Source organism: Seriola aureovittata, chromosome 16 (assembly GCF_021018895.1).
Source record: "Seriola aureovittata isolate HTS-2021-v1 ecotype China chromosome 16, ASM2101889v1, whole genome shotgun sequence".
Lineage (NCBI taxonomy): Eukaryota > Metazoa > Chordata > Actinopteri > Carangiformes > Carangidae > Seriola > Seriola aureovittata.
In genome coordinates this window covers 17,091,858-17,106,306 of record NC_079379.1, presented here as the reverse complement: position 1 = coordinate 17,106,306, position 14,449 = coordinate 17,091,858, and the positions used below count along the sequence as shown (strand labels likewise).

General features: G+C 41.1%; 1 protein-coding gene across 1 annotated transcript; it reads right to left on the bottom strand.

Annotated features, from left to right (window-relative positions):
• On the bottom strand, positions 1 to 2,617 carry dlx6a (distal-less homeobox 6a). The gene is made up of 3 exons (XM_056400196.1): positions 1,995 to 2,617; positions 1,086 to 1,279; positions 1 to 850 (listed from the first exon to the last, which is right to left on the bottom strand). Exons 1-3 carry the CDS (start codon positions 2,299 to 2,301, stop codon positions 611 to 613), a joined length of 741 nt encoding a protein of 246 aa, XP_056256171.1. The 5' UTR covers positions 2,302 to 2,617; the 3' UTR covers positions 1 to 610.
• Between the last annotated feature and the right edge of the window lie 11,832 nt (positions 2,618 to 14,449).

Below are 14,449 nucleotides of genomic sequence, written 5' to 3'. Positions count from 1 at the left end.
TGTGATGTTGGCCCAATATGGAGCATAAAAAGGCCTCGTTTGAAATAATTTTCATATTTGGAAATCATGCAACAGCAGGCGTCTGTTTTGAGTCACGGTTTACTCAATCTGACAAAACATAAAAAGTGTATGTACAACTAAAATCGCAGATTATATTTACAGACAGACAATTTGCTTGGTTTTGCATGTTGAAGAAACAACCAAAAAAAAAAAAAAGCAGTCAGGAGTCAACCATGGCGACAGGTTCTGGGCGCCACAGCCCACGGAGAGTGTAAGCAGTCTTTGCCCAAAGTGGCTAAAATGTCACTGATAATATTTGGTATATTGACGTTCAGATGTTGACATGAATGAAAGCATAACAGAGATGCGAGCCCACTGAACAGCCACGCTGACAAAAATGGTTAGTTCCCTTGTTGGTGTCATCACGCCGGGGCATGGCTGCGTGTTATCCTTCAGCAGAGAGGTATCGGAAGGGTTTTATGTTTTTTTTTACCTCCTCTCCCGCATCCAGTCTCTGCGCTGACACAAATTGTAGGCTACGTTGGAAACTGCATGGCGGAGATCCGGAGGCCTCCAGACAGCTCACTGACCCTTTTCCTGCCTCATCAGTCTATCTCTGCATTGAATCTTGATGTGGGGAGGAATACCAGTGAGAGTAGCCGGGCATGTAGCTGTTCGCCGGCATGTTTACTCCTTTGGAAGAGGCCGAGACGTCCCATATTGGAGGGATGGTCGGGGAGCGCGGGGATAGGGACATGGAGCCCGGTATAGCGTCGCTCTCGTGCGGGTTGCTGCCTTGCTTGAGCAGCTTCTTGAACTTTGACCTCTTATTCTGGAACCAAATCTTTACCTGTACGGGAGAGGAGAGGGTGCATGCAGTTAGAAATGGACACATGCATAATGAGCCTGCATGTAGATGTAGAAAATTGAAGTAGACTATTAAATCTTTAATACTAGAAATACATTATTATTATAATAATGTTAATAATAATATTTAAAACTGCATTATAATTGATAGAAGAATACAGATGATAATTTCCAGGAGGTGGTGTGAAACTGTAAAGCAGTGCATATTCCTTGCATACCTGGGTTTGTGTCAGTCCTAGAGAGGCAGCCAGCTCGGCGCGCTCCGGTAAAGCGAGGTACTGTGTTTGCTGGAAACGGTGGTTCAGTGCTTGAAGCTGCAAACTGGAATAAATTGTCCGAGGTTTGCGAATCTTTTTGCCTTTCCCATTAAAACGAATTTCCCCATTTTCAATCACCGTCGTTTTCTGCTGCTCTGCAACAAAAACAAGCAATGTTATTATTCAAAACCACAACAGCGAGATTGTGTTCATTTTTTTCTGTGTGTGTGTGTGTGTGTGTGTGTGTGTGTGCAAGGGAGACACCGACGTATCAAACAGCTTGAAATATCTGTGAAAGGTGAGGATAAATTCAGAAGCGCCGAATGAAAGTGTCTTAAAATAAAAATAAAAAAGCTGATAAATGTTGACATCTGACTTTGCCTTCACGCGCCGTGGCAGCCACAATCCTCATACGCTGTCATATTTAGGATATTGCTGGTAATGACATGTCAATTAAATGCTAATTACAACATTCAAGGCGTGCGGGCTGCCTAATTTCCACGAGTAGTTGGTGCGGATTGCACGGTCGTGATGATCACACCCCGGGCATTAAAACAGGTTTTGTGGGAACCGAGGGGAGTGCTAAACGGGACAGCAATACAGGCTACAGGCTGAGAAGGTAAAAGGCTGGATCTCGAATTATCCGGTGCCATTTACGCACGATTTTTCTTCGATGTAATCGCCCACCTACGTCTGAAAGATCATTCGTCCGAATTTGGAGTGGCCGACTTGGGCATGATACCAACACCGGCAGGAGAGACAGGTTTGATCCCCACTGTGGGCCACTGGCACTAAAAGAAGGTATTCGCTGATGGTACTGTCATGACGCGGTGCATTTTCCACTCGGCTGGTGAAAAGGGGGTCTCTTACCTGTGCCGTCTAACCTTGTCTGTCCTCCCGTGTTGTTGTGATAGGATGGCAGGTACGGGCTGTGGTGCGGATGGCTCACGTAGGGGTAGGGTAACGACCTGTTGTAGGTGTTGGTCCCGGGGTACGGGGTGTTGTCGTGCTGGTGGTGAGCGTGTGAGCCGGAGTGGAGACAGTGCAGCGGGTAGTGGCCGCTGGCCATCGACGGGGAGCTCTGCTGTGAGTGCGACTGCTGCCCAAACTCCATGAAAGCAGACTTGGACGAGTCCTGAGCGTCCAGACCGTCAGCCATCGTAGTCATGGTCATCATCGAATTTTCTGCCTTGAGAGCACTCACCCCCCTCTCTCTCAAGACCAAATCGTTTTTCTCTCTCTCGCTGTGTTGTTGTCTCTCTCCCCTCTCTCCACCGCGAACAGATATTGTCCTATTAACACCCGAAATTTCCAGAGGCGTCTTTATTTCCCCCCTTGTCCTGTGATATTCTCACTCAAAGTGGCGGAAGGTAGGCATAAGTTAAGGGAGAGATTTTAAGGTGGATTCTGTTAAAATTGAGCCCTTGCTTCCAGACTTGATGCAGACACTACAAGTAAAATGGTTTGTCTCCAAAGGGCAGCGCCTCCCGATTGGTCATCCAACCCAACGTCATCAGTGCTTTGCGCTTCACGGAGACTTGAGCTGGAGTTAACCCACCTTACCAGCTCCCACCACAACTATGGGGGAAATAATATATGGTGGGAAAGACGCCTAATTCCTACAGACAAGCTTCACACGTAAAACCAGCTCTTTTGGAATTGCCGAGTCGATTTTGTTTTGTACCCAAACCCCCAAATTACGCACGACGCGCAACATATAGTGCGCACTTTGATTTAGCCTGATGAGCCAGCAGTGTATATGTCCCTCTTTTTCTCCTCAGCTTTTAACTCCTCCTTTCCTCTGGAATTAATTACATATAGGCTAGGAAAGCATCACACAAACACCCTATTTAAGAATATTAATATCGTATTTAATATTAAATTGATTTCTAAACTAAATACCATCAAATTATTTACAAATTAGCCCCTTTCTACAAAAAGAATCATCTTTACAAGTCCTCTATCGTTGTTTAGGAAGATTAAATATTTTTTCTACAAATGCATAAACATTTACGAATGCTTGTGGGATAATCCCATCCGTATTAAATGTACATTGAAAGACTTTTCTACATTTAGTGGCACTATAAGTATTTACACTAGTGGTGTGATCTGTTTTATGTCAAGGAAACTCCTGAAACAGGTGGCATTGCTTTGGAAATAAGAGAAAATAGGCCCCTAACTCTACAGATTTTTATGTGGAGAACAGAACTTTTGCATTTATTTTGTACAAAGATTTAAATAATTTTTTTTTTTGCAGTGTAGTATTTGCTTTGTTGGCGCCTAATGAGCAGTCCCTCTTCAAGCCCCCCTCTGCTCTGAAAGTAATATATATTATAACTGTTTTTTTCTGGGGCTACTGACCATATGATTAAGGATCCTCAGACAATTCAAAATACAGTACATGTGACACATCAAATAACAATATGCCTGAGGTACAATAGGTTATTTTGCAGAAAGAAGGGTGGATACCGAGATAAACTGACAGTGTCTTTTATCCCTGTTGTAATATGAGGCCTGATAGGGTCCTCAATATATGTAAATTATACAGTTTGCCTCTGAGGGCTGCGATCTTCGATTTGCAAATAAGAATAAAATCTTATTTCCGCTTATAGCCACTAATGCAATAGGTATTCAAATCATGTTTTGCACCACTTTCAACACATTTTTTGCCGCAATGTAGCATTCAGTGATTTCACACAAAAAAAGGCGATGAAAAATAATTATGGTTGCAATCAAGTTACTACGAAAACCTATTTGATTAGCGGCCACACTTTACTCAAATTGCAGCTATAAAATTAAGAACAATTCGCCTGTAATGATTATGGACTGGATTTATTTTGGGAGGGTGGAATAAAAGTGGATATAGCATAAATTATCCCCTAATTATACGCCAGTGTCGCCTCAATTATCCTCTTATCAAAAATGGTTGTCTAAATGCAGCGTTTAGTTTCAATTTTCTCCTTTTCTGTAACAAGAACTTGGTACCTTGCTATTATCGTCAGCTACGGTTGTTATTTACTTTGTGGGATTTAAAAAGTGCACAACCCAGCCGGATAATCATTTTACAGCAGCGGACCAAGAGAGGAGCACAGACGCTGGGATGTGAGCCGCAAGACACCCAGACGGATTTGTTGTATTCTTCCAGACTCTCTTAGATTAATACATTTTTAAGAAAAACCAGAGCACTTCTGTGTCTTCAGGAGGGGGTTCAGGTAAGAGCTTCTTTTGAATCCTCTTTTCTGCTCACTGACATTGTGAAATGATTTTTATGGCCTCTGATAAGTCTGTATATTAGGCGCACAGTGGCCTCGCAGACCTCAGCACACCTTGGTCACCCTTCAGTGATTTAACATAGTGGCCAATTCCCCCTGTCCGTGTTCCACTTGGACACGCAGAAGAGAAACCAGATCCCTACACCTTTTCTAATCGCCTTTGAGTGCTACTACAAAGACATGCATGCTTTGCAGCGATGCTATAGCTGCGTCCCCCCCTCGGGCTGAAACCTCTGGGCTCGATTGAATGAGACATCTTCATTCTTCAGGTTTTGCAGCATCATGTGCGCGCGTGTGTGTGTGTGTGTGTGTGTGTGTGTGTGTGTGTGTGTGTGTGTGTGTGTGTGTGTGTGTGTGTGTGTGTGTGTGTGCCACCGCAGGATTATTAAATTGCGGGATGGCAGCGCGGGTAATGTCACAGGCTTGGTGTCCCGCAGGCGAGTTGGGAGGCTTTTCTAGGCACAATGAGATTAAGTGAAGTGGTGAAAGGACGGATTTGTTTGAACAGAGAGAAAGTGACATACTCGACCTTGCTGCTTTGGAAATGTTTAAGATGTGGCCTATTGCATGCATGCTGACAACCGTGTATAATTGCAAGGCACATTAAGCAACAGGGGCCTATATCGGATGTTATCAGGGGACAGAATTTAGAAAATATAATTTTGTTTTTTAAAAAAAGCAAAAACATCAATTTGCATTTGTGCAAAATGTTTTAGAAAATGAGACATTAAACCTTTAGCGCACGTGTCACCTGCTGTGGTTTGGCTCCTGTTGTACTTTGCCCCATTGATCTTGGATTATAGGAGTTCATAGCCTTATTCTGGAGTGAAATTATTTTATATTTCAGTTCGTGGAAATGTCAGTCACAAAATGAACACCGTTCAGCTGCAAATCTAGAAATCACTTTGTCCCTAAGTAGATGATTGACCTTCAGCACAATCAATGGCCGTGGTGGTTTAACAGAAGTGGTCTTTATTTCCAGCTGTCTTATAAACGCTGATGAATGACTCTCTAAAATCACTCCAATACCCAACCGCTGCGGATGTATCAGACCTGGGATTTCCCTGACATCTATTGTCTGGGATGGGGTGCATGAAAACTGAGAATGTTTTACACTACGGCAACCTGGCGTTATTCTATAGTTAACACGGTCAGTAGCAGTTTATATGTCTTTAAAGCACCTCCAAGTGAATTGGAAATATCTGTAAGAAGATGGATAGACGGTAGATTTACGCACACATTCTCAGGAGGCCAGTTTAAAAAATATAACTAGTTCCCTCTCTCCTCCTCTCTCTGAATGTGTGTCACTGGCTATTTTAACACCGCGCGTCTCTTCTTGTCTATCTGGCCACATGTGTTAATCATCCCTGAGCGTTAACACGAAGTTCCAGCAAGGCACACATCATAATTGTAGCGAGAGGCTGTGGCGTTTGCGGTCGGTCCCTCTAACAGCTATTGACTGGCTCGCATGGAAAGCCACCTCCTTGGCTCCTCTAGGGACCCGGTCGGTTGGGGACGCTGAGGCTTGTCACTGCAGACAGAGACCGGGAGGCACTTAAACAACATGTCTCCCTTCTCCACAGCGCAAAAGCCACTGGCGCGTCACAGACAGCCAGGCGTCAACGGTTCTCCATCTCTGCCGTGCGAGGGGCGGGAAGTGGCGAAGGGAAGCGCAGATGCATACCACACAGCTGTCAGTGTAACACGGTTCACTGTAACTGGATTCAGAGGGAGCAACCCCCGCCCCCCTCACACACACACACTCACACAAACACACACACACACACACACACACACACACACACACACACACATACACACACCAACCTCAGCCCAAAATGATTACCGATCAGCCTCTAATGCCCCAGTAGAATGTATCTGTGCCCAAATGGTGGCGCGCCGCTTTTACGCACATAAATTGCGCACATCGCACTAATGCAAACCCACTTATGCGAAGCTTTGATGTGTTTTGTAAAAGCCTGCAACTACACCAAGAAAAATTAGTGTGGTTTTTTTTCAGAAAGAAAACCATGCGCTCCCAGGCAGGCGACTGTTTACAATAAGTTTTGCATCATAAATTAGGATTGCATTATCTCTCGAGTAAATAGCAAAATTGGCATATGCATGGCCCCAGGTGCAGGGCCTTCAGATAGACCCGGTGTAGCTTGTTGGTAGTGGAGCTAAATGACCACAAATAAGCAAAGGCCTGCACCACTGAGCCTTCACAGCCTCTCAAAGACTAATGGATTTAATTTGGCACGGCTGAAGCTGCACTGGTCGCACTCAGGGCCTGTGTCCCTAATTAAGACTGCTTGTTTCTCTTGTCGCCTTCTCTCTCTACATGTTTAGGTCCACCTGAGTGATTGCATCGCTCGGTTTCCTGCAGTAGCCATGTGGTTTTTATATTTCATCATTTATCTCTGAAATGAAAAGGGGAAACGAAGGGCAGTAATCGTTGAATTTAGTCATTTGGTGAAGTGTAACAGTAGAATATGCATGAAATCCTCCTCAGCAAAATGGCACGGGAATGGGCAAACTCTCCTTGGGTTTTATTATCAATATTGTTAAGACAATGAAGGGAGGACATATTTAGAGAAGGAGATATTTTGTTGGTTATTCATATAGGCTACGACCTAGCAAACACAAGTCCCTCTATGATTCTGCATGCTAGGTCAATAAAAAAAGGCGCTATATCCAAAAAGTTGATGTGAACTTTATGTTAGTGACTAGTGAGTACCAGGGCGAGCATTGGTCCCCCCCTTTTTTTCTCTCTATACTTAATACGCGACATTATTAGGTCTGACAGCACAGTGGTCGGTCTTGAAGGAGAGGATTTGGTCGCTAGATGACAGACAGGAAGGCCAGCAATCATGGGCTCTTTTTTTATCAGAATGTACTGTTCGATGCCGTTTATCCCTGATGATAGAAAATTGCTCTGTTGCCAGGACGCTGCCGCCGAAATAGAGGGCAGGAGCAACATTTCCATTTTCCAGTTTGAAAGCCATTGAAATGAATTAGTAAAAATGAAAAAAAGGGGGGAAAATGAGAAAGAATCCCCCGGTAAACAAAGGGGAGCAAACAAAGATACCATTTTCTTTTGCCGAGAATCCACCCTCCTCGTTTTTCCGTTTTTTTTCTCCTTTCTGCAGCAGAGTGAAGGTTTTACTTCAACAGTTGCAAATCACATGCTTGGCTTCTAATGTAGTCCAAGGCTCGGGCCTACTTCAAAGACAATCATTTAGTTCCCAACCTCCTGGAATAATTACAGCGCCTTTTCATCTGTCGTGACAGAGAAAAAGAGAGAGAGACAGAGAAATTAAGAAAGAATACATGGCAATGAGGAGCATGAAGAAAACTCCTGAAATGTTGAACCATTAGGCACAAATGAACAGTAACATGTCACAGTGGGGAAGAGATGCATATTGAAAGAAACATTTTGGTTTTATTAGAATTTAGAAAACCTGTAGTGTAAAGGGTTAAATATTTTTTATATGTGTGTAAAATATACTAGTCGTCAAATATTGGACTGTATTTGCTTTTAATATTTGTTATTCTCAAGCATTTTACACCTAAATCATCATTATTATCATAATCATCATTAGCTATTATTGTTATTGTTATTATTATTATTATTATTATTATTATTATTGGGCTGTTATTCTTGATGTTTGTGTTTCAGCCGTTGTTGCTATAATCATCATCACAATCATCACATTAATTGCATCTCCGGTTCCTTTAAAGAGTTTAAATCCTGTATTTTGTGTTATACTGCGATTGGTCTTCAAATAAATCCAGTAAAAACACCATGTTGTTAAATATGAAGAATGAGAACATAATTTAAAAACTGTATATTAGAGAAATATTACTGTAGGTTTAAAAACAAGCCTAATCTCGGGATGGAGGAGATTTTAGGCCTCAGCTTTTGCTTTTTCGTTAATTAACAGTGATTTTAGGATTATTTATCAGTGGCACAGATAGATCCTGTGGCGAGGCCATCGTCAGTTACGGGGAGGTTGGTGGGGGGTGGGGGGGGGGTTACTGTCTGTGTCCGAGCAGGCAGGTGGTTTCAAACCTCCCCAGGATCTGAGCGCGCCTCTAGTGCGCGCCACACGCTGCATGGAGCCTGGTAGATAGATGGAGAAATGACACCCGAAGCACTGGATTATGGTCAACCCTTAAGAAAGGATCTCATAAATTGTGGAGGGATATTAAATGTCTCACCACAATTGTGTCAGTCTCTTGTAGGAGCATAATAATAGGTTGTTAGAGTGGCAGCATTAGTAGAAGAATATTACAGGAATAATAATAATTTCGTTTGGAAATTAATTAAAAATGGCTAGATTCTCAATGAGGTCTGGCATCAGTCCAAGCAACCTAAAATTAGCTAATCTTGATTACAGATGCAAGGGACAAAAATGATTATTATTATTATTTTTATTATTATTTTAATAAGGAATTGAGAAAGACATTTTCATATAATTTTCTTATTTTTCATATAAAAGCCATAAGAACCAGGCCTGAGTAAATATGTCAGGCACAATCTTAAAGACAATGCTGACAGGGAGACTTAATATTTGGAGCATATGCAAGGTAAATAAACTAACTCCTAAACTATTAAAACCTCACTTAGACCTGAGACTGAGGTTCATCTGCAATTACAACCAGATGAACCTCACTAAAGACAAAAAACAGCAGGAAAGAGTACTAAACTCTTCATAAAGTCCTTAAAATGGCACTGGAGAAAATATAGATTACTGTAGAAATAAATGTTTGATCTTGCACAGGATTAAGCTTTGCAGTTCATATGAGAATCAATGAAAACATACTGAAAAAATCCTGTTGGAGAGAATATTTTGTAGATACATCTCTCATAGGAAAAGACCTACACACACAAAATAAAATCTTGAATGCACACAACAGTACAAACTAATAAAAAAAAATGTGTGTGTGTGTGTGTGTGCTCCAATGGGAAAGTCCTGGCTCTCATGTAGGAATGAATGCTCCAGTGGAGGAAGTGCTGCACACAATAGCTAACATTGACTGCAAAATAAAAGAGCTTGAAATTTAAGAGCACAGTGTGAACTGAAGTGGAAAAAAGGTGAAGAGAAAGAGAGTCACACCTGGTGAAATATAGCGAGGTGGATGAGCACGTCCTATTCTCAGACGCTGCTCGGGTTCTCATGAGCTGTGGGTTGCAGGAGGTTGTCAGGTGAGAGCTGTGGACCTTTGTCTGCCGCACCTTAAGACACTCCTACCTGAAACTGCATTTCAGACCAGGCTGGGTTTTGGTTTGGTCTTGTGCTGTGTTAAGTCATTGTCTCGCTCACAGAAAGTTTGAGTAACTGAGTGAATGATGTGAAGCTGTTTATGGAAGCCCTGACGTTTAACGATGAGTAGGTCTGCCATCAAAAAGTTCACATTCTGAGTCTCCCTGTATTCCTGCTTATTTTGCATTGGAGAAAAGAGAGGAAAGAGATGTTCCTCTTCAGACTGACATTGTCTATTTATAGTAAGGTGCAAGTCCTTGCAAATTACCTGTTTTTGAGAACGTCTCCTTTAAGGACACATCAGATCACATAGTAAAAAGGTATTATCTGTTTGCCTTGTATGGTAATATTAAAACCCAATGTTGTTTTATTTAGAAAACATATTTTACAAATATTTAAGTATATTGTCCTCAAAAACAATCAAATAATCTATTCGAATTATTTTTATTAGCTGCTTCTGTTCTTGCTGTTGCTGCTATTATCATAATCATCATCACCATATTAATTACATTTCCAGTTTAAATCCTTTATTTGGTTTTATACTGCAGCTAATCTTTAAAGCAATCCCATACATATACACCAAAACATAGTACAGGCAAAACAAATATATTATGAAAAGTGAATATGACAAAAATAGTATTATAGGAGTTAAAAAAAAAAAAAAAAAAAAACGGGCATACTGTCAGAATGCCTTCATTGCTGAGCACCACAGGCAAATTTAAAATCCCTCAAATAACGTCACAAGACTATACTGTATATAAGCTGCACTGAAAGTATAGGTTGGGTCCACCGTACTGCACGTATAATACAGAGCGAGGGCTTTTAAATTACTTATTTTTAAAATCAGGAAGTCTGTTGTGTGGTCTTACAACTAAAGCTGATTATAAAATGATCATCCTTCTTTCAAATGTTCAAAATGACAAAAGCTAACAATTGAAAAGCAAGAGACAAAATCTCATCATTTCAATGGCCTTTCAGATTTTGTGACCTGCAGTATTATGACAAATGTTTCCTATATGAAATGAAAAAGGCTGCATTTATGAATCAACCAACATTCGACCATATTAACGTCACTTGGGCCTCAACGGTTAGCATATTGTGAAATGCTTATAAGCAGCACAGTCCAGGGTGCTCTGAGTTAACAAACCACAGATCACAGATCAGCTTAATGATTTGGCCAGGAGATCATGTCTATAACAAGCCCCATAATATCATAGTTATTAATATGTTGGCTGGAAAGCCCTCCGAGCCTTTATTTTCATTTGCTCTGAACTGTCAGATTCAAGTGGAGAGATTTTTAGGACTTTGTCCATTTTGGTGAATTGAAGGTAGCCAATTATTGTCATCATTGCCCCTGAAAATGCATTACGCCTCACCTGAGGGCTCACTCAATCAAAGAGACTGAAGGGGCGATTAACAGATGACTTCTGACCTTAATCCATCACAAAGTCACCCAAAAGGACCAGACAGCAATCAGCATCTCTCATTCAGCTTCATGTTGCAAACTTTCTTATTGCTGACATCTAACCTTGGGCATCATAATGGCAATTCTATGTTTGAGGCCTTGAAGATTGTCTTTCATCATTAGTGTTTGAACATGGATTTGCCACATTTGTTCTAAGTTTGCTCGCCCTTGAATATTTTTACTGAGTAAAACAAAGCAATTTCAGGTTGTGAATCTCTTTGCTTGATTTTTTTCATGAAAAAATGTCATTTTCATGATTTAAGTGGTAACACTACAAATCCCCATATTTATAATTTATTAGCATTATATCAACATTTAACACATTTTTATAACAACTAAGCTAAGGTATTAGGACAGCTTTAAGTGCTCATTAATGTACAGTATTTGCTAACAATTATAACGTCTCTTATGAAGACATATTTTAGATTATAACAACTGTGTTTTACTATATTGTCATTCATTATCTGTTTATACAGCAGCACCCACTGACAAGTGTTTACCAGTACACAGATACATACTTATATATGCTTACAACTACATTATAATGTAATAATGTGTAATAAACCATTTATTAAATGTTTATAAACTGATCATAATTGCTAAACAGGGGTACTTAGTAACGTATTATCATTTAAGGATAGTTCAGATGATTTCAAATGGGTTTAATTAAAGAAAATTGAAGAAATTATGAAAACTAGGCACAATATGGCATTTAAAATCAAACCATTACAATATTTCTAGTAAAACTGTAGCCTACCTGAAACTACTGTATAGCCTGCAGCTTTATTCATTGTGTCTTCTGTGTAGTTTTTTCATGGCCAGCATTAGCATGAGTGCAGCTTCCTCAGCTGCCCTCATAAATATGAGTCTGGCATCATGTCCTGTTCATAGTCTTTTTTTTTTCTTTTTTTTTTTTTTAATTAAAATTGAAATCATAATGTTTTTAATTCCAACAATCAGTAAAAGGCGTTTTTTTTTTTTTTTAGAAAATAAATCTAACTGAATAACTTTTTCTCTCTTTGTTTCCCTGTTTTCCCCTCTCTAATATCTCCCCCTGGCTTTTCCATCACACCCACCTTCCTCTCATGCTCTCCATCCCCCCTCCCTGTGCATCATGTCCAGCCAGTGGTCTCCATCCCGTCCCCTTCTCTCCTCTCCATCTCCCTCTTCATACCCACTCTACCCCTCTCTCTCATTCCCCTCAACCTCGCTCCTTTCTCCCTAACCCCACACCTCTCTCCCCCTTTTCCTTCACCCCCCCCAAAATAGGTACGCCTCCACCCCCTCTTGGCAGCTCCATCTCCTCCTCGCCTCCCCCTTGTCTCTCCTGGGTTGGTTTCCACAGCTGTGGTGAGTGAGGGGCAGATGACCGGAGAATTGGCCCCTGGGAGAGCGCTGAGCCATCCTGGTGCTATTAGGCTCGTGGCTAATAATAGGTGTTTCAGACCGGGGGAAGATCAATCAGGGGGAATCATGGGGAATGTTCGGAGCAGCGCTTTTTACACATCGGCCCAGATGGATGAAATTACACTTGTCAGTTTTTAGTTGCATTACTCCCAAATTGGTTGTCTACTCTTTTTTTTTCTCTCTCTCTCTCTCTCTCTCTCTCCCTCCCCTCCCTCCCTCATGCTCTCTCTCTCCCTCTCACTCTTCTCTCTTTTCTCTCTCTTTGCCCTCATTCATGTGTCAGTGGCCTGCTAAAAGGATTCGGTGGTGAAATCCCTGTCATTTTTGTCTTTTCCTTGTTTAGCCCTCAGCCAGCAACTCTGTTGCCTGCATATATGCACTTAGAAGAAATCAGTGTAAGATCTTGTTTTGTGCCTCAGGCAATTTCCATAACTGACATTCTGTATGTGTTCTGCATGTATAATAAAACTATTTGATGGACTCATTCAGAGTAGAGTCGAAACAATAAGTCTATTAATTGTTTTTTTCAAGCTAAAATTCCTTTTGCTTGTTGCCTGATGTGAAGACTTGGAGTTTTTTCTGTTTATATCTTTGTAAATTGAATATCTTTGAGCTGTGGATTGTTGGTCAAACAAAACAAGACATTTATAGATATCACCTTGGACTCTGTGATGGACATTTTTTCACAATTTTTTCTAATTTCTTGGACTTAAAAGGATTCATAAAGAAAAAAGAAAAAATCGGCGTAGCCCTAATTCCGAGTGTGAAATAAAGGCTTACAATTATAATGTGTTGCTAATAATATGTTGATTTACAAAAACCTGCAATGTAACCAAACTGATAAATGTGTTAAGTGCAATAATTATATTGTAAGTGCAGGGAATTCTTGTCTAACTGTAATGTAATTAAATCTGTCAGGTGGAAATGAAACCTTACGGCTGTTTCAAAGCTAAATAAAATCTACCACAAAACACTGTGTCTTTGCTGTTTATTTTAAACATACATTGATTTTTTTTAAAGTGACAGCCTGTGTTTGAACTTGTTACGATTTTTTTAAAGGAATAAACCTTTTCAGGAGGACAAGAAAACAATAAAATAATGCTAGAGTTTTACATCAAGTATAAATCGAGGCTTTGAGCAGCAGCACAATGCCTCTTTACTATTTCTACCCTAATACTTGGAACGCCTCTTGTGATTGATCGATTTAGACTAAAAAATTTGAAAATGTTTTACCAACAAGGCAGCTGAGAATATGATAGCGGAGCCAGAGATGTGGTAATTGAATGACCTGAGCTGCAGCGTTTGTGTGCAATTGCAGGGAGAGAGCAAGCTCAGTAACGTGAATGGGGTTTATGCCTGGCAGTGCATGCAAGCCATACAGCATATCATCTAAACCCCCTTAAGCTCCTGATGTGTTACATGATAACTAGCACAGCGTGTCAGTCGGAAAGGTGACTATGGAGGCTGAGAGGGATCATTTTGAGGCAGCCACACAACAGCTATTTGTGTCAGTGATTTCCACTTCTGACTAGGCGCTGACAGACTAAAATGTTTAGTGTTTACAATGCTTTCCTTGCAGCTTGTCCTCACATTAGCAATTTCCCCTTGATATGGCTACCAGCTAAGTCTCCGGCTCAAAGGGGGGTATGGTATTGATATATTAAAGTGCTTGCTTGTGTTACTCCTGTGTAAGACAAGCGCTTACTACACCCTGCCATCAAAACACTAGCGTGACAATCACAGCAGAAGATTGGCTGTGTGCTAAAGTAGCTGCTCTGAATAGCTCACTAGGGAGACATTTCCCCCCACTGGAAATCAATAAAGCCCCCAGATGTTGGGGTCTCCCGGTCCATGGAGCAGCCTGATGCAGAGATGTTCCTCAATGTCTGATTGCACAGCGAAGAAGACTGGAAA